This window comes from Balaenoptera physalus (assembly GCF_965194825.1).
Source record: "Balaenoptera physalus genome assembly, chromosome: 8".
NCBI classification, from domain to species: domain Eukaryota; kingdom Metazoa; phylum Chordata; class Mammalia; order Artiodactyla; family Balaenopteridae; genus Balaenoptera; species Balaenoptera physalus.
Window position 1 is genome coordinate 25,286,970 of NC_138887.1, and position 20,815 is coordinate 25,307,784.

Consider the following 20,815-nt stretch of genomic DNA (forward strand, 5'->3'; position numbering starts at 1 on the left):
GATACACCATATTAACAAATTGAAGAATAAAAACCATACGATCATCTCAATAGATGCAGAAAAAGCTTTTGACAAAATTCAACACGCATTTCTGATAAAAATTCTCCAGAAAGTGGGCATAGAGGGAACCTACCCCAACGTAATAAAGGCAATATACAACAAACCCACAGCAAACATCATTCTCAATGGTGAAAAACTGAAAGCATTTCCTCTAAGATCAGGAACGAGACAAGGATGTCCACTCTCACCACTATTATTCAACATAGTTTTGGAAGTCCTAGCCATGGCAATCAGAGAAGAAAAGGAAATAAAAGGAATGCAAATTGGAAAAGAAGAAGTAAAACTGTCACTGTCTGCAGATGACATGATACTATACATAGAGAATCCTAAAAATGCCACCAGAAAACTGCTAGAGCTAATCAATGAATTTGGTAAAGCTGCAGGATACAAAATTAATGCACAGAAATCTCTTGCATTCCTATACACTAATGATGAACAATCTGAAAGAGAAATTAAGGAAACACTCCCATTTACCATTGCAACAAAAAGAATAAAATACCTAGGAATAAACCTACCTAGGGAGACAAAAGACCTGTATGCAGAAAACTATAAGACACTGATGAAATAAATTAAAGATGATACCAACAGATGGACAGATATACCATGTTCTTGGATTGGAAGAATCAATATTGTGAAAATGACTATACTACCCAAAGCAATCTACAGATTCAATGCAATCCCTATCAAATTACCAGTGGCATTTTTTACAGAACTAGAACAAATCAGGTTAAAATTTGTATGGAAACACAAAACACCCCGAAGAGCCAAAGCAGTCTTGAGGGAAAAAAACGGAGCTGGAGGAATCAGACTCCCTGACTTCAGACTATACTACAAAGCTACACTAATCAAGACAATATGGTACTGGCACAAAAACAGAAACATAGATCAATGGAACAAGATAGAAAGCCCAGAGATAAACCCACACACCTATGGTCAACTACTCTATGACAAAGGAGGCAAGGATATACAATGGAGAAAAGACAGTCTCTTCAGTAAGTGGTGCTGGGAAAACTGGACAGCTACATGTAAAAGAATGAAATTAGAACACTCCCTAACACCATACACAAAAATAAACTCAAAATGGATTCGAGACCTAAATGTAAGACTGGACACTATAAAACTCTCAGAGGAAAACATAGGCAGAACACTATTTGACATAAATCACAGCAAGATCTTTTTTGATCCACCTCCTACAGTAATGGAAATAAAAACAAAAATAAACAAATGGGACCTAATGAAACTTCAAGGCTTTTGCACAGCAAAGGAAACCATACACAAGACAAAAAGACAACCCTCAGAATGGGAGAAAATATTTGCAAACGAATCAACGGACAAAGGATTAATCTCCAAAATATATAAACAGCTCATGCAGCTCAATATTAAAGAAACAAACAACCCAATCCAAAATGGGCAGAGGACCTAAATAGACATTTCTCCAAAGAAGACATACAGATGGCTAAGAAGCACATGAAAAGCTGCTCAACATCACTAATTATTAGAGAAATATAAACCAAAACTACAATGAGGTATCACCTCACACCAGTTAGAATGGGCATCACCAGAAAATCTACAAACAACAAATGCTGGAGAGGGTGCGGAGAAAAGGGAACCCTCTTGCACTGTTGGTGGGAATGTAAATTGATACAGCCACTATGGAGAACAGTATGGCGGTCCCTTACAAAACTAAACATAGAATTACCATATCATCCAGCAATCCCACTACTGGGCATATACTCAGAGAAAACCATAATTCAAAAAGACACATGCACCCCAATGTTCATTGCAGCACTATTTACAATAGCCAGGTCATGGAAGCAACCTAAATGCCCATCAACAGATGAATGGATAAAGAAGATGTGGTACATATATACAGTGGAATATTACTCAGCCATAAAAAGGAACGAAATTGGGTCATTTGTTGAGACGTGGATGGATCTAGAGACTGTCATACAGAGTGAAGTAAGTGAGAAGAGAAAAACAAATATCATATATTAACGCATGTATGTGGAACCTAGAAAAATCGTACAGATGAACCGGTTTGCAGGGCAGAAGTTGAGACACAGATGTAGAGAACAAACGTATGGACACCAAGGGGGAAAAGCCGTGGGGGGGTGGGGATGGTGGTGTGATGAATTGGGCGATTGGGATTGACATGTATACACTGACGTGTATAAAATAGATGACTAATAAGAACCTGCTGTATAAAAAAATAAATAAAATAAAATTCAGAAATTAAAAAAAACAACTAAAAAAAAAAAAGATGAAAGTCTTATAATAACAAGGTGACAAGCATCATTTCAACTCTCTTAGATAACAAGAGGGATACAATAGTCTCTGTTAACAAAAAGTTTGTATTTCCCTAACATCCTTCATTATAAGAAGACACAACACATTAAGACTGAAATAGAAGGGGAAATATGGAGCAATGTCAAATAATGTGGGTGAGGTTTCAAAATGCATATATTGTTAACACTGGAAGAACAGCCATTGTACCTTACAGGGACATAAGAGGAGTCTGGGAGACTTACAAAACATCAAACAAAGCTGTAAGAAAGACCTGACATTATACACTGGGGGGAAAGGCACAGGAAAGAAAATGTAGCCTGTAATTTGTGTGATGTCCAAAGGCTGCAAATGTCTCTACATTCAGCCATGGGGAGCAGAATATACAGAGCAAGCTGGGCCTTTCCTGTCCTTGGGCCTCAGGGCTAGGACGAGGTTGAGGCAAGTGAGGCAGAGAGAGCACAAAATTTTAGGAGCCCCTAACTCACTCTAAGGATCGTGCAAGTTTATGACCCTCAGAACAAGTGCGCCTCCTTAAAGTTTTCACCTTCAGTGCATCATGTGCCTCACCTCAGCCCAGGTTCTGCTAGTTCCCTGTCCCCACCTATTCCCTGCCAGGAATAAGAGACCTATTTGGAATGAGGAGAAACTCTACCTCTTCCCAAAATATGATCTTCACATCTGCTTCCTAATACCAAATATGTTCTGCTCCAGGGCTCAAAGAGTTACCAAAGACTTAAATAACCAAGTGGAAATGATAACTATCAATCCCTTCCTTTTGTAATAAAAAGGAGTCTACAAGAAGGTCTCGGATTCCTAAAGGGAAAGGCGGGAGTGTGAATAAAATAGCACACAAAGGAGACAACTAACCTCCGGGATGATTATAATTTGCTTCCACCATTGTGGTTTGCTTTCCCCAGGGCAGAGGCAATCAAGTGCAGCAACTGAGGATTTCTGACATATTTGCAAAGTTCCATTTCCTTTTAATATAACTTTTTGCAGATTCAGCAAGGCGTTTTATAGAAAAAATAAAGAGCAGTTTCTATTCATCAATTTATTTTTAGAAACCTTTTGCATAAAGCAAATTCTTATTGTTATAGAAACCACTGATTTAGAATATCTGGTCATTTAGATACTGGTTGAAATTTTGGTATAACTTTATCATGAAATAATTTATTAATGTATTAAATGAAAAAATGGTTGCTAGTGAATGTTTTATGAACTTAACCTTGTTTCCAAAATATTAAGACCACTTTAATTTCTAAAATGTCATCTATTTATTAACATATGATTATCATCCTATCCACTTGCCAGCACAACAGCTAAAAAAGTTTGTGTTTGTGTGTGTGTGTGTTTAAAAGTAATAAAATGCCCTCACTTTACTGAAAGAAATTGGAGAAGACATAAACAAATGGAAAGACATCCTGTGTTCATGGAACGGGAGAATTAATATTGTTAAAATGGCCATACTAACCAAAGCCATCTTCAGATTCAACACAATTGCCATCAAAATACCAAATGCATTCTTTACAGAAGTAGAAGAAATAATCCAAAAATTTGTTTGGAACCACAAAAGACCCCAAATAGCCAAATCAATCCTGAGAACAAAGAACAAAACTGGTAGTATCACACTTGCTGCTTTCAAACTATACTACAAAGCCATGGTAATGAAAAACAGTACAGTACTGGCACAAAAATAAACACATAGACAACTGTAACAGAATAGAGAGCCCAGAATTAAATCCCAATACATACGATCAACTACTATTCAACAAGAGAGCCAAGAACACCCAAGGGGGAAAGGTTAGTCTCTTCATTGAATGATGCTGGGAAAACTGGAAAAACACATGCAGGACAGTGAAACTGGACCTCTATCTCACACCATTCACAAAAATTAACTCGAAATGGAACAAAGACTTAAACTAAGACCTGATATCACAAAAATCCTAGAAAACATAGGCAAGAGGCTCACTGATATTGGTCTTGGCAATGAATCTTTGGGCACAATGCCAACAGCACAAACAACAAAAGCAAAAATCATCAAATGGGACTACATCAAATTCAAAAGCTTCTGCACAGCAAAAAAAAAGCAATTAAAATGAAAAGGTAGCCTACAGAAGGGAGAAAAATTGGCAAACTAAATATCAGAAAGGGGTTAGTTTTTAAATATATTTTGCATATTAACACAACTTAATAACAACAATAACAAAAATAATCCAATGGAAGAAAAGGGCAGAAGAAATAGAAATTTTTTCCAAAGAGGTCATCAAAATGAGCAACAGGCACATGATAAGATGCTCAACCTTATTAATCATCAGGGAAATGCAAATAAAAATCACAAAAAGCTATCACCTCACACTTGTTAGAATGGCTATCATCAAGTAGACAAGAGACAACAAGTGCTGGCACGTACTGGTGAAAAAGTAATCCTTACACACTATTGGTGGGAAGTAAATTAGTCCAAAAACTATGGAAAACAATATGGAGGTTCCTCAAAAAATTAAAAATAGACCTACCATATGAACCAGCAATTCTGCTTCTGGGGATATACCCAAAGGAAAGAAAATAGGAGTTTGATGAGACATATGTACCTTCATGTTTATTTGCAGCACTATTCACAATAGCCAAGAAATGAAAACAACCCAAATGCCCATCAGTGGATGAATGAATAAAAAGATGTAGTGTATATACAGTAAAATATTATTCAACCATGAGAAAGAAGAATATTCTGCCATTTTCAACAACATGGATGGACCTTGCGCACATTACGTTAAGTGAGATAAGCCAGACAGAGAAAGAAAAGTACTGTACGATATCACTTATGTGTGGAATCTAAAAAAATCAAACGTGTAAAAAAAAAACAACAACAACAGAGTAAAGCAGAGGTTACCAGGGGTGAGGGGGCAGTGGGATAAAATTAATAGCATTTAAGGGTACAAACTTGTAACAAATACTAAAATAGTGATATGGATTTAATGTACGGTATACTGAACACAGACGATAATATTGTACTATAAGTATGTAATGTGATAAATATCATTACAATGGCCACCATACTAAAAAATATAAATGTATCAAAGTAACATGATGTGCAACTTAAATTTACATGATGTCAAATTTATTCAATAAAAAGTAAACAAAAGTAATACAATGCCTCCAAAAAATTCTATAATTCAAATTGTTTAAAAAATACATATATGTTTCATAATCTGCATTGCATTTTGCATTGCATTTTGTATTAACGTGTCTTTAATACATTTGTAGACATAGCTCTTCAAAAAATAGTACCTATCAGTGGAAGACTAGTAATCCTCCACTCTTTGTTCTGTCCTCTTCCACTGTGAGAGAGTAAGCGTATCATTACCCAGCTAAAGACTCCATTTCTGACTCCTTTCCAGTTAAGATGTGGCCATGAGAATAAGTTCTGACCACTAGAACGGGCGCAAGATGTCTTACCCTTACAGGGACTGTGTACCTGCTCTTCTAATCTCTCTCCCTTTGCATGATGGCTGGGAAATAAGGGCAACTGAAAGATCACCTTGGACCCAGGAAGGAAGCCACATGCTGAGGATGGCAGAGCCACTCTGCTGACCCTAGACTGCTCACCTCTAGATTGTCATATGAGAGAAAAATACACAGTTATCTTACCTCTTTGTTACATTGGTTCCACCTGTACCTCCAACTAATATAATACTATACCCTCAATTAATATAACAAATGAATGACATTTCTTGAGTTCTGATTATAGATCAATAAATATTTTACATGGATTATGTCAACTATGTCAGCAACACCATGAGGTTAATAAATAAACATCTTGGCTAGATCACAAAGCTATCAACTGTAAGAACTACAGGTATAATAGTCTTTAAGATTTTAAAAGGATATGCTGTAACATTCTATAAAAAATAATAAGTATATTTTCTTCAGTTAGAAGACCATGAAGACAAAATCAGGAAAAACTTCCTGTACAATTCGTAGCAATTCTTTCAACGGATATACACACAAAACCTTTCTGTGCACATGAACACTAATGGAAGTTTTTAAATACTGCATGCAAATTTACATCTTAGAATTTCCTTCTACATTTTTCTTTTTTAAAGAAACTCAAATGGAAATGTTCATGAGTAGATATTTGGTGGCAGAGCTTTCACTTCTTCTTTATATCTTTTATAAAAAGAGCAGTAGCACAACCAGATATATTAACCTTGTACCTAACTGAAGATCTGCTCACCTTCTCAAAATACAAGTGGTAATATAAAAAGGTAAAATATTAACATATATTCTAAAGCATAACAAGACTTTTTTCATTGTTGGAGTTATATCCCATTTAGTAGTTGTATACCCTAGAACAAAAATTTAACCTTGCAAATAATTTCTTATTAAAGATGATGATATTCACTTCACAAGGTTGTCCTGAGGATTAATAAGATAATGGATGCAAAGGGCTTAGGACAGTGCTTGAACACTTAAACTAATTTAGAAAAAAAAAAAAAACGTAGTCCTCAGTTGTATTTAAAAGGTTCTAATATATTAAGTACTATACTAAGAAAAAGTATAATGCATTATCTCTTTCTCCTAATTTTATTTTTTCTTTCAATTTTTTTTGATAAATTTATTTATTTATTTGTTTGTTTGTTTATTTATTTTTGGCCTCCTTGGGTCTTCGTTGCTGCGCGCAGCCTTTCTTTAGTTGGGGTGAGTGGGGGTTACTCTTTGTTGTGGTGCACAGGTTTCTCATTGCAGTGGCTTCTCTTGTTGCAGAGCACGGGCTCTAGGCGTGGGCTTCAGTAGTTGTGGCACGCGGACTCAGTAGTTGTGGCACGCGGACTCAGTAGTTGTGGCTCGTGGGCTCTAGAGCTCAGGCTCAGTAGTTGTGGTGCATGGGCTTAGCTGCCCCGCAGCATGTGGGATCTTCCTGGACCAGGGCTCAAATTCGTGTCCCCTGCATTGGCAGGCAGATTCTTAACCACTGTGCCACCAGGGAAGCCCCTCTTTCCTCAATTATTTAATCTACTTTGTGGATGATCATACGCAACTGAGGGACATGTGTATTCTTCCAATACTTGATTAGAAATGGAAAAATCCAATAAAAGATATCTTAAAACTTGAATGCATCAGGGCTAATAGTACTACATAAGCCTATTCATTCTTGATCTTTAACAGAAGTTAGTCAGGTACCTGGGCAAAATCTCTAATTTTTAAAGTTAAAGTACTGCTTTTATTCAATACTATATATCAGACTTCCCTGGGCTAATATTTTATGATGCTCAAAGTAATTTTCATAAAATTGCAAAGATGTCCTATTTTAGCTATGTTCACTCATTGCAGCTGAGCCTGCAGGTAAAAAGCAAGATGTGCCCTGTGATGCCAGTAGAAACTACATTCAATAATTTGGGAATCATCATTTTTTAAATATTGAATTTCAACCCAAAACCTGCTAAATTCCTCTATTTATTGAACTTTTGATCCTCACCATGCATCTAACACCCCTAGTCTCAACACAAAGTTCACTCTCAACTCTGGCGTCCTTCAGCTAGTCTGCGCTTTAAGTTCCTGTGGCCAAAAAGAAATGCACCTCTGGGACTTCCCTGGTGGTGCAGTGGTTAAGAATCCTCCTGCCAATGCAGGGGACATGGGCTCGATCCCTGCTCCAGGAAGATCCCACATGCCGTGGAGCAACTAAGCCCGTGCACTACAACTACTGAGCCCGTGCTCCGCAACTAGTGGACCCACATGCTGCAACTACTGAAACCCGTGTGCTCTATGGCCCGCGTGCCGCAACTACTGAGCCCGCGTGCTGCAACTACTGAAGCCCGTGCGCCTAGAACCCATGCTCTGCAACAAGAGAAGCCACCACAGTGAGAAGCCCACGCACCGCAACGAAGAGTAGCCCCTGCTCACCACAACAAGAGAAAGCCTGCACAGCAATGAAGACCCAATGCAGCCAAAAAAAATTTTTTTAATTAAGAAAAAAGAAATGCACCTCTTTTGCCCCCATCATGGACCACCTTCTCTCTGGGCAAAAGGAAAGAGGCATATCAACACATTTATCTATCTTCTTGTCCCTTAATACTTAAATTCTTCTTCCAACAGTAAATTCCTCTTTCCCTCCCTTGTTACATACATATAATTCTTTTATTTGTATTTTTTCTATCACTGTAATGAGGTACACAATGCCTTATAAAAGCAGCATTGTGGGGATTTTCTTCCATCCTGTCCATTCTATTTTGTTATCCTAATTTAGACAAGGCCATTTACTCATTCATCAATATTTACACTCTTCTTAGTCATCTACAACTCATAAGCATAATGGACATCAGGTGAGACTTTTTTTTTTCTTAAAGATTCATTGAAAAAAGCAGATTTGGCAAGAGAGGGTTCACATATTAACACCAAAAGTAAAAAAAGAGGTCAGCCAAGAAAGTGGTTTTTGCGGCTGATAAAACACTGAGGAGTAAAGAAGAGCTCCCAAAAACAGTTTATTTTTAATTTCAATCTGTCAATAAAAAGAGTTACATAACTTTTAACCAGAATCTGTCAATTCTCTTCTTTTTTTCTCATTCCACAAATGCCATCACTTTCATAGAGGCTTACTTATTACCCTACACACTTTCATATTCTAACTTATTTTCCCACAGTGAATCATTGCAGATCCCAAACATCAGCTAACAGTAGCCTTCAGGCATCTTTGCACCTTCAAAAATGGAGATTTTGATTACTAGCATGTCAGTTCTCTGAGGAGAGGAACTGTGTCTCTGTCAACCCCTGGTAGCCTGCACAGTGCCTGGGACATGTTGTGTGCTCAATAACTGTTCATTAGAATTAATTCGATCATTGTTATTCACAAAGAACACTTTTCACTTCAAAATATATTCCTTATTTCAACTCATAAATATTGAAATTTACTCAACATATACTCTGAACCCTACAATTGTGTTATGAAGAGATTCTGGAATAATATTTTGAAGCATATGCTTAGTAAGGTTTCTTTACGAATTCCTATTAATACATAGAGTAACCATTCATTCTAGTTTCTCCCAGAGAGGAATATTCACATATAAATATTCATATAATAAATATTCACAGATCATACATGAAACCACTTTTATACCATTTCACCTCATTGATCCACCACATTTTTGGAAAACAAAACACCTCACTGCATCACTAAGAACACAAGATGAAGGTACTTTCAAATTGTTAGATTACTTACATTGAAATGAAAGCAGTGAGACTCTAAAGAAATGATGTTTAAAATTTAATAAATCTTACGGAAGCTATACATGTACATGCTCTTACCCAAGGAAAATGATCTATTTAAGATGCTACACAAATATTTACATGTTGCTATTATTATCAAAAATCATTTTAGAGTGACATTCATAGTCATTTCATAAATCATAAGAAAAACAATCTTTTATAGTGTCTCCTTTCCTTGCACAAAAGTCTGTACGACCCATCTCAGTGATTCACTCTAGCCTCTAGGCATGGCTATAAACATTGTAAACCACTTTTGAAAATAAAATCTACCCTCAAATAATGAAAATATGTTCCCATTGAGGATATTCAAAAGAATCCCTCACAGGGCTTAAAGTCACCACTATACAAAAGATCCTAATATCCTCTGAAGACTGGAGGAAACAGGACACCCCAATCTGAATTTCAGGGATGACTATACATCATATGAACTCATGTAAGGGAAGGCTGTATATAAACTGTAAAGTGTGGTGAGAACACCTCACTAATTATTAGGGATGGCAAGAACTAGCAGCACCAAAAGTCCCTCTCAGAACTTCATTATGAGATTCACATGAAAAACTGTCCTATTTATAACATAGAAAGACAGTTTCTTAGAGGAAAGAACTGCATGCAAATTAAAGAAATGATTAGTAAGTTCGGGGAGACTTTACTCACATCAACAAGCTGGTTGACTCCACTTGCAGTTTTTGCCAGGGTGACAAGGTCTTCCTGCATCTTATCCACCCATGACTTGATGCTGCAGAAATCAGAGAAGAGAATATTCTATCAGATCTCTCACAAAGTAAGGCCACAGACTGACATTCTATATGCACAGATTATCCGCAGATAATTCATTAAATTACCTTTAAGTCTTTCTCCTCCTTCCTAGCTCCTACTATACCTACCCACCCCCCCAGACCACTTTTAAGTGACAAAACCAATGAACCTTTAGGGGTCAACCTCTTAGGATGCTAAAATATCCCCAACTCAAAAAGAGAAAAATGACAAATGAGGGTAAACGTTTGCTTAATTTTTATGAAAATGCCATTAAAAACAAGTTACTGAATGGAATATTCTAAACTAAACTTTATCCTTTAGGTTACAAGCCTTCATAATATAATACTAAGGGTGTGTTAAATGTAGAATATTTGAAAAATGCCAGAAAATGACAAATACTTTTAAATTTCTTATAATTCCAATACCCAAGGATAATCACTTAACATTTTGATGTATTCCCTTCAAGTCTTTTAAAATTCTTTCACAAGGTCAAGCACATATTATGTAAAATTCACATATCTTTTTTTCCATCAGTCACATGATAAATACCCTTCCATGTCATTACAGATATTTTATAAACACTGTACTTTAATGGCCACTTAATATTCCCTTATCTCTAAATCCCATAATATACTTGACCATCCTCCTTTTTTAAAAGATAACTAGAATGTCATCAGCTTTAATTGCTAAAAATTTCACTGCAACAAATATCTCAGTACACATTAAGCTTAAAAGTATTTCATTTCCTTAGCTAGACTCTTAGATTTGGAATTACTGGATCAAGGCTTAAGTTTTAAAGAAATGGTTTTGAGCATTAAAATTATGATTGAAGGTTCCAGTTCAAATCCTTTTCATGTACAGGTGAGCCTTGAACAATGTGGGGGGTTAGGAGTGCAAAGCCCCAGGCAGCTGAAAATCCGCAAATAACTTTACAGTCAGCCCTCCACATCCGCGGTTTGGCATCCACAGATTAAATCAATGATGGATCATGTAGTACTGCACATTAACTGAAAAACAATCTACTATAAATAGACTCACGAAGTTTAAACCCATGTTGTTCAAGAGACAATTGTATATACTTTAACGTAATGGAGATCTTAAAATACAAGCTATGGATGTCAGAACATTTTAGAAAATTCTAAACTGATGGTCTATCTTATTTTTCCTGTCATTAGAGATTACCAAATACCACACAATTTTCCCCATTCTAATAAGTTAAATTTAATTTGCAATCCCTTCATATACTTCATTTATTCATCCTCATGTTGCAAAAAGACCTAAAGTGTGTGCCCTTTTCTGTCCATGCAAATATAAGAAAACACTAATAAGAACGATAGGAAATGATTTATATTGGAATTTGAACTTCTCTCTACATATATATGGTCTGTGTATCTATCATTGCTTATTTATTCTATTGTTTGGATTTTATAAATACTAAATGTTTTCCCTCTTTTTTTTTTGATTGACAGTGTGATTTATTCAGTTTCAGTATACTGCAATAGCATACAAATAATTTATACATTTAAAAGGTAACTCTTAGATATGTTCATTTGACAGTGAACATAAACTCTCAAATGAACATATCTACAATACAGAAACAGACTCAAAGGCATAGAGAACAGACCTGTGGCTGCCAAGGGGGAGGGGAGGTGGGGGGAGAGAAGGATTGGAAGTTTGGGATTAGCAGATTCAAACAATTATACTATACAGGATGAATAAACAACGAGGTCCTACTGTATAGCACAGGGAACCATATTCAATGTCCTGTGATAAACCATGATGGAAAAGAATATGAAAAAGGATATATATATGTATAACTGAGTCACCTCACTGTACAGCAGAAATTAACACAACATTGTAAATCAACTATAATTCAATAAAAATTTTTTTTAAAAAAGGTAACTCTTCTGTCATAAGAGAGCAAGCTGTAATTCAAGGACTGAAGCCGGTTTCCCCACCGCAGCGCTGGCTCTGTCCAGTCAGCATTCACACTGAACTGAGCCCCCTCTCTCCCATCTCTCAGTCTTTTCAATGGAATGACAACAGGGCATGGTTTAAAAAATGTCAAGGAGCAGAAATCATATCTGCTGATCCCACCAGGAACCTCTAAAGGCACAGGTTCTTTAAAGCACGTTAGAGAATGAACCCGTCAGTGGGTGGACTCTGTGGAAGAACAACAACCTTGGTCCCTTCCCCCCTGTTCTCCAGAAGTGTGTTAGTGGCTCTCAAACGTTTCAGAAAAATTTACTATGAGGAAAATCACAGCTTTCATGATTAGTATTTAAGAGGCACTTATGCACATTTTCCCTTAGGAAATTGATTGAGTGATGAATAGTAACACTGAACCATTCTCATCCTCAATGACCAACATTCTGGATCTAAAATGGTAGGCGGCTGCATCACCTCTCTCAAGAGAGCCAGTTCTCATTATTCCGAGGCCTGGCCATGTTCACTGGTTTTACCGCACTGGTTTCTACCCCTCCAAGAATGGGGTAGAAAAGTGCTGTTTTGAAAATGAACTTTATATTTCATAAGTGCTTTGATCATGAGGATTTAACCACGTTTGTCTTCTCCTTAGACAAAAATTTCAATACTACTACAAGGTCATCAACCTTTTTTCTGATAAATTTAAATGTAACAGTATTAAAAATTAAATGTGGAAAAAGTATAACATGGGGAAGGGATTTAAGTGAGGTACATACAGGAGACCATATAAAAGAGTAATGAGCTAAAAATCTAAAGAGGAAGAAGGAAAACTGAAAATCAGCCATGAAAAAGGATGAAATGCCTTAGAAGAAAACACAGAGGGGCTTGACTTACATGTGAAACAAACTAGTTGGTAAATGAAATAGATAAAAGCAAGGGGTACTTTCACACAAATGAAAATAAGGAAGAATATTTATTGAATCATGCTGTATGAATATGATTTTCAAAATGATTATCAAGAAACAAAAAATAAACAGGAAAAGGGTGCAAAGTTAAGAGAAATTTCTAGAACCATTAAAATAAATGATGCACACCACATTATTCTAATATACTTTGTGCTACTTTTGGGCTGGTATATATATTTGAAAAATATTACGAATACTAAGTAATATTCATATTACTCTATTAGGTAAGTACAATTGTGATCCATTTTTACATTAAGAACAAAAAAATTACAGTAGGGGATGGGTAGGAGAAAAAAACATGGACATCATTTTCTAATTCAGATGAGACCCTTTCATTTCTCCAAGCAATCACTGAACAAAACCCAGAGAAAATGAATCATCTCTTCTCAAATATAATTGCCAACATTGACAAATAGTAAGAAGTGTTATACATGTTTTTGGCTGGAAAACTGAGAAACAAAGACTATATATGTAAAAAAATAAACTTAACTCCTGAATTCTGATTCATGCTAAACCGATCCAAAACGTGCTTTCTAACTTGACACCTGAGTGTACTGTCACTGCCAGTGTTCACTGGTGTGAACCTGTTTTGGCTGAAAAGCAATTTAGGGCCCGACCAGTCTTCTCTGCCCCACTGACAAGCTGTTAAGAACATAGTATAGGAACAAAGATTATTTTTTATAGACATGAGGTATTACCTGGTTTTCCTAAAATACATAAGCACTCTGCCTTTCATACCTGGAATTAGAAGATTATAATGGCTAGGAAATAAGCGAAGATCTCATTGATCATCAAAGTGAAAAATAACATAAGGGAAAATATTCACATGGACAAATTCTCCATCAGTCTTTCTCTTTCTAGGTAAATTGTCAACCACATACGCATAATCACTAAGCACTATTTTATTAAATGTCTCCAGAAGGCACTATAATATTTTGGAGAAAGTTACAGAGGATATAGTCTTTTCAGATAATAAGAAATGAACATAGCACTCCATGAGGAAGAATTTGCTGTTTCTTCTGTGTCAACAAGAACTAGTATCTGCTGGAGAAGATACTAAAAGCTGGCAGGGCAGAAACGAAAGATACATGCTTTACAATCTGGTTAGGTTTAAAACTGGGTCTGACAGGAAAGAGGCAGAAGAGAACAAGAATAAGGTAGTGTAGGGGAGGAAAAAGTACCTTTTCTTCTACCTTTCTGAATTCTTGACTGATAACCTGTAACAAAAGACAGACTAATAAGTGAAATGCATACAAATTGATTTAAGTTTTACGTGACACGGGAGGCTTCATAAGGAAATGAAGACCTGCCTCCCCCCCAAAAAATGGTTAAACCTGAGTGTCTTTATGCTAGGTTTGATGAAGAATAGAAAGATATGATGGGACAAAGAATATGAGCTAAGTACAGTAAACTGGGGGAAACTTAACAGAGACCATTCATTCACATTTCTCTTTCTGCCCCATGTCTTCAGAGGTAAGGATGCTCCTTTCTCCCAGGTATAGGGGAGCAATGCTCACATGAGGGGAAGGTCACAAAGTCCTTCCTGCACATGCCACTTCCCCAACGCCTTCAGCTTAAAATATTCAATAGGCTATGTAACCATATTTAGCCCATCCTGAATCCCATCAGTAGGACATGCTTCAGGAATCAGAAGAGTCACTTAAAGTTTATGAGATAGTTGTGTGGGGAGGTGGATAGAGGAGGCTTTCGACTAGTAGCTACTTAAAGTGAGATTTGAAGGACAAGTGGAATTTAAGAAAATCGAGAAGGGAAAGAAGTAACAACGAAGGCAGGGGGAATTTAAAACGTGGCATAGCAACCACAAGTAGTCTGTATGGCCGGAGTCCAAGGTTGTTCATCAAATGTATGGAATGGGGGCAGGAATGGTCAGGAAGAAATTCTGGCAAATAGTTGGCCAGACCCAGGGTCTTAAATAACATTCTGAAGCATTTAGATTGTGTCCTCAAAATAATGGAGAGATAATGGAAAATGTGAAGTTAGCAAGTAACAAGATTAAGGGTATATGAACATGATAAAATAATTTCTCTGATAGCCAAGTGGATGGTGGCTTAGAGGGAGAACAAAAAGTGAGGATGGAGGGGCTAGATAAGATGGAAGAAATGAGGAGGGTTCAAACTGGCTCAGTAGTAGCGAGAGTAGAGAGGGAAACAAAAGGGAGACCAAGTAGAAGAAACCAGCTCAACAAAACTCTGAAGGATGGATGACAGGATTTCATGTACTACTAGATTTAAATAGTGAATGGGAGAAAGGATTTGCAGGTGACTCACAGAGTTCCTCAGTTAGACAATGATAGGAAATTTTGTTATAGAAAGTATAAAAGGAAGAACGAATTAGAGGGGATTGATGAGTTCGTTTTTATTGGTTCAGGTAGAGATGTTTTTGAGAGATTCACATATAGAAACCCAGTAGGCAATTGAATATACATAGATTTGAAGCTCTCAGAAGTTTCCATAGCATTTAAAGATCAGGTAGTTACAAAGGACAAAGGTAAATCAGTGTATGACTCCCAAAGGAGAGTTTATAAAGGGAGAAAGAAAATACACAGTAGCTAGAACTCTGGAAAATAACACTGAAAACAGAGACAGGAATCTGAGTAGTGGCAAGAAACAAGGGAATCCAAGAACAATGGTATCACAAAAGCCAGGGAAGGGAAGAATATCGAGAGAGAGTCATCAAACAAGGTGAGAGAAATTTCTCTCTCTTATATGTGAGGACAGTGAGAGAAGTGTGGAACCTAGGAAAAAATGGAGAACAAGGAGTTAGTGCTCCTTTTTGTTTTTTAATCAGAGAGACACAGGCATGGTGCCATGCAAAAGGAGAAAGGCACGGAGAGGAGACATCACAGAGAAATCTCAGGAGAGAACATGTAACTTACTGACAGGGCAAGGGCCTTCAAAAGACTCTAGATTCACTCAGCTTTTTCTTGCTTACCCTCTATATTCCAAACATGATCTGGTGAAGGATGAGTGAAGAAATAAGCAGAACGCAGGAGAACCCTAATCCATGGCTGGAAGGTAGGTTACTTCTTCCATGGAGATCGAAGGGGAAACGTAAAAGGTTTTAAGTAAATGAAAATAGCTACAACAACTCGATCAAAAACTGGAGTCAGTTCTACTTATTGGTCTCTATTTTTTTTCTTTTTTGTAATAAAGTAGACAAGAGTCATCGGTTCAGAGATAGGCAGGAGGTATTAAGGTAGGGTAGTTGAAAAGAAAAGTTGGAGGTTTCAAAAGAACAATGACTGGAGAGTATTTAAGGAAAAGCCCTATACTGGGGGTCACCAGTTTTCATCAGTACTAATCAGCATGACTGTGTGAATTTCTCCACCGGCACTAGGCTAAAGAGGGTGAGATGGGAGAAAAAAGGCATTCAGATGAATATGGGGCAGATACCAGCAGGTGGGAAAGATGGACAAGGAAAAGTGAACTGAAGGGCCTGAAAACTTTAAGATCTCTACTAATTCTAAATAACAAAGACTACCAAAAATATTCATTAAAATGTTACAGTATTATACTTATACACAACACTTATTTTCTAAACATTTTTCTTATGGAACCAAAAATGCTATTACAATATTTCTAGGAAAATGTGAAAATACTGTATTGCCAAATTTCAAATTTCTCATCATTTTGGGGGTTTGTAGCCTAATAATCTCATAAAAGAATATGCTGGAAGACTAAATGAAGAAAGTGGCCTGAACACATATCCCACATTTAAATCACTTGAATCAAAATATAATTTCTAAAAGAAAAAATTCTAAAAATCACTGAAATAAAATGGATTGCTCTCAGAAAGTTTACAGTTTGTTTGAAAATCTTTCTCTTGGAAATAAGTATATATTACAATATCTGAGCAGCTCAAAAAAAGTTGAATCAATGTATATCGGGTTATATAGATACAACAGAACTGGACTAACAGGTATACTGTTTCCATGAGAATATGCTCTGGATTTTCCAACTTGTGAAGTCAGGAACATACTTACTCTGCTTGTTAGAAATGTGACATCTTGGTTTCATGTGTCAAGTGGTAACAGAGGATTAGCAGGTTAGGACTTGAGCATGATATAGTCAGGAGAGTGAGAATGCATGGTATTGGTAGAGAAGAACGATGAGAAGCTCCAGAGACTGGGTATGCAGTCAACGCATGCAACAAAGCTACTTCCTATCTCTCTGCTCTCTCCCATCTCCCAATTTTCCACTGCCTTTTGAAACCCTGTGTTTCTCTAAGTTCCTACAACCCCAAAACGTCAAAATCTCATGACTGCAACTGCCACCTTTACATACATAATTCCTACATTTGAGCTCCATTTCTGCCTTAACGACAGTTTGCTAGATCACTCCCTTTTGATTTTCCAGCATTCTTTTTCAAAATATCTATAAAACTAAACTTAAAATCTTCCCTGCCCATAGCACTAACCCTCTGTGTTCCTTCTTCTTGTTGGAAAACCATCTCCTCAGTCATCCAGGTCCATGCCATCAATTTCTTCATCATATCCCTCCTTCAAGCCTTTGTAAAATAATAGTATCTCAGTGTTTTTCCCAATACGTACCTGGGAGCTGAATGCACTGAGACCTTATTTTATGCCAAACTTCTTGCCAAAGGTATTTAACATTCACTCTCTCATTTAGTCATCAGAAAAACTAGTGCTCACTTTCATAGATGAGAAAACTTCAAGTTGAGAGAAGTTTAACAGCCCAGCCGTGTAGCTTCCGATTTTCTAAGCCATTTTACTTCCACCAACCTCACACATTTCCATGTGTGTCGACTGTCCTTTTCCACATTCTGCTTTGGCTCTATAACCTCTCCCTGAAATTAATCCTCCACCTCCATTGTGAATAAATTTCCCAGCTACTCTAATGTCACCTTCACAAGCTCCCAAACTAAAAATGTCCTCTTCTATCCACTAAATTCCAAAGCACTTTAATTGTGGTTTGCGTTTATTTTTCTGTAGACTTTCATGATTCGATGGATATACTTTTATTCTCATTCATCACTGAATCCTCAACATTACAGTATTACAGTGCCTTGCATATAGTAGGCACACAGATATTTATTGAATAAATAGAAAAATGTATTGAGGGAGGATTAACCAAGATGGCGGAGTAGAAGGACGTGCTCTCACTCCCTCTTGCGAGAGCACCAGAATCAAAACTGGCTGCTGGACAATCACTGACAGGAAGACCCTGGACTTCACCAAGGAGGATACCCCACGTCCAAGGACAGAGGAGAAGCCACAGTGAGACGGTAGGAAGGGCGCAATCAGAGTAAAATCAAATCCCATAACTGCTGGGTGGGTGACTCACAGACTGGCGAACACTTATACCACAGAAGTCCACCCACTGGAGTGAAGGTTCTGAGCCCCACGTCAGGCTTCCCAGCCTGGGGGTGCGGCTACGGGAGGAGGAATTCCTAGAGAATCAGACTCTGAAGCCTAGTGGGAATTGATTGCAGGACTTTGACAGGACTGGGGAAAACAGAGACCCCACTCTTGGAGGGCACACACAAAGTAATGTGTGCATCGGGACCCAGGGGAAGGAGCAGTGACCCTGGGGGAGACTGAACCAGACCTACCTGCTGGTGTTGGGGGGACTCCTGCAGAGGCGAGTGGTGGCTCTGTTTCACCGTGGGGATAAGGACACTGGCAGCCGAGGTTCTGGGAAGTTCTCCTTGGCGTGAGCCCTCCCAGAGTCTGCCATTAACCCCACCAAAGAGCACGGGTAGGCTCCAGTGTTGGGTTGCCTCAGGCAAAACAACCAACAGGGAGGGAACCCAGCCCCACCCATCAACAGTCAAGTGGATTAAGGTTTTACTGAGCTCTGATGCCACAGCAACAGGGAGGGAACCCAGCCCCACCCATCAACAGTCAAGTGGATTAAGGTTTTACTGAGCTCTGACCACCACAGCAACAGTCAGCTCTACCCACCACCAGAGCCTCCCATCAAGCCTCTTAGATAGCCTCAACCACCAGAGGGCAGACAACAGAAGCAAGAAAAACTACAATCCTGCAGCCGGTGGACCAAAAACCACAGTTACAGAAAGATAGAGAAGATGAAAAGGCAGAGGGCTATATACCAGATGAAGGAACAAGAAAAAACCCCAGAAAAACAACTAAATGAAGTGGAGATAGGCAACCTTCCAGAAAAAGAATTCAGAATAATGATAGTGAAGATGATCCAGGACCTCGGAATAAGAATGGAGGCAAAGATTGAGAAGATGCAAGAAATGATTAACAAAGACCTAGAAGAATTAAAGAACAAACAAACAGAGATGACCAATACAATACCTGAAATGAAAACTACACTAGAAGGAATCAATAGCAGAATAACTGAGGCAGAAGAACGGATAAGTGACCTGGAAGACAGAATGGTGGAATTCACTGCTGCGGAACAGACTAAAGAAAAAAGAATGAAAAGAAATGAAGACAGCCTAAGAGACCTCTGGGACAACATTAAACGCAACAACATTCGCATTATAGGGGTCCCAGAAGGAGAAGAGAGAGAGAAAGGACCCGAGAAAATATTTGAAGAGATTATAGTCGAAAACTTCCCTAACATGAGAAAGGAAATAGCCACCCAAGTCCAGGAAGCGCAGAGAGTCCCATACAGAATAAACCCAAGGAGAAACACGCCGAGACACATAGTAATCAAAGTGGCAAAAATTAAAGACAAAGAAAAATTATTGAAAGCAGCAAGGGAAAAACGACAAATAACATACAAGGGAACTCCCATAAGGTTAACAGCTGATTTCTCAGCAGAAACTCTGCAAGCCAGAAGGGAGTGGCATGATATACTTAATGTGATGAAAGGGAAGAACCTACAACCAAGATTACTCTACCCGGCAAGGATCACATTTAGATTTGATGGAGAAATCAAAAGCTTTACAGACAAGCAAAAGCTAAGAGAATTCAGCACCACCAAACCAGCTCTACAACAAATGCTAAAGGAACTTCTCTAAGTGGGAAACACAAGAGAAGAAAAGGACCTACAAAAACAAACCCAAAACAGTTAAGAAAATGGTCATAGGAACATACATATCGATTATTACCTTAAACGTGAATGGATTAAATGCCCCAACTGAAAGACATAGACTGGCTGAATGGATACAAAAACAAGACCCATATATATGCTGTCTACAAGAGACCCACTTTAGACCTAGGGACACATACAGACTGAAAGTTAGGGGATGGAAAAAGATATTCCATGCAAATGGAAATCAAAAGAAAGCTGGAGTAGCAATACTCGTATCAGATAAAATAGGCTTTAAAATAAAGAATGTTATAAGAGACAAGGAAGGACACTACATAATGATCCAGGGATCAATCCAAGAAGAAGATATAACAATTATAAATATATATGCACCCAACATAGGAGCACCTCAATACATAAGGCAACTGCTAACAGCTATAAAAGAGGAAATCGACAGTAACACAATAATAGTGGGGGACTTTAACACTTCACTTACACCAATGGACAGATCATCCAAAATGAAAATAAATAAGGAAACAGAAGCTTTAAATGACACAATAGACCAGATAGATTTAA

The 20,815-nt window shown here is 37.6% G+C and overlaps 1 protein-coding gene across 10 annotated transcripts in view; it reads right to left on the minus strand.

Annotated features, from left to right (window-relative positions):
* The window catches only part of CACNA2D1 (calcium voltage-gated channel auxiliary subunit alpha2delta 1), a 503,964-nt gene that overhangs the window by 399,209 nt on the left and 83,940 nt on the right, over positions 1-20,815 (minus strand). For all 10 annotated transcript variants that reach the window (XM_082473444.1, XM_082473442.1, XM_082473443.1 and 7 more), the window contains one exon: positions 10,261-10,342. In XM_082473444.1, coding sequence (XP_082329570.1) covers positions 10,261-10,342 — 82 coding nt within the window. The remainder of the gene's footprint in view (positions 1-10,260; positions 10,343-20,815) is intronic.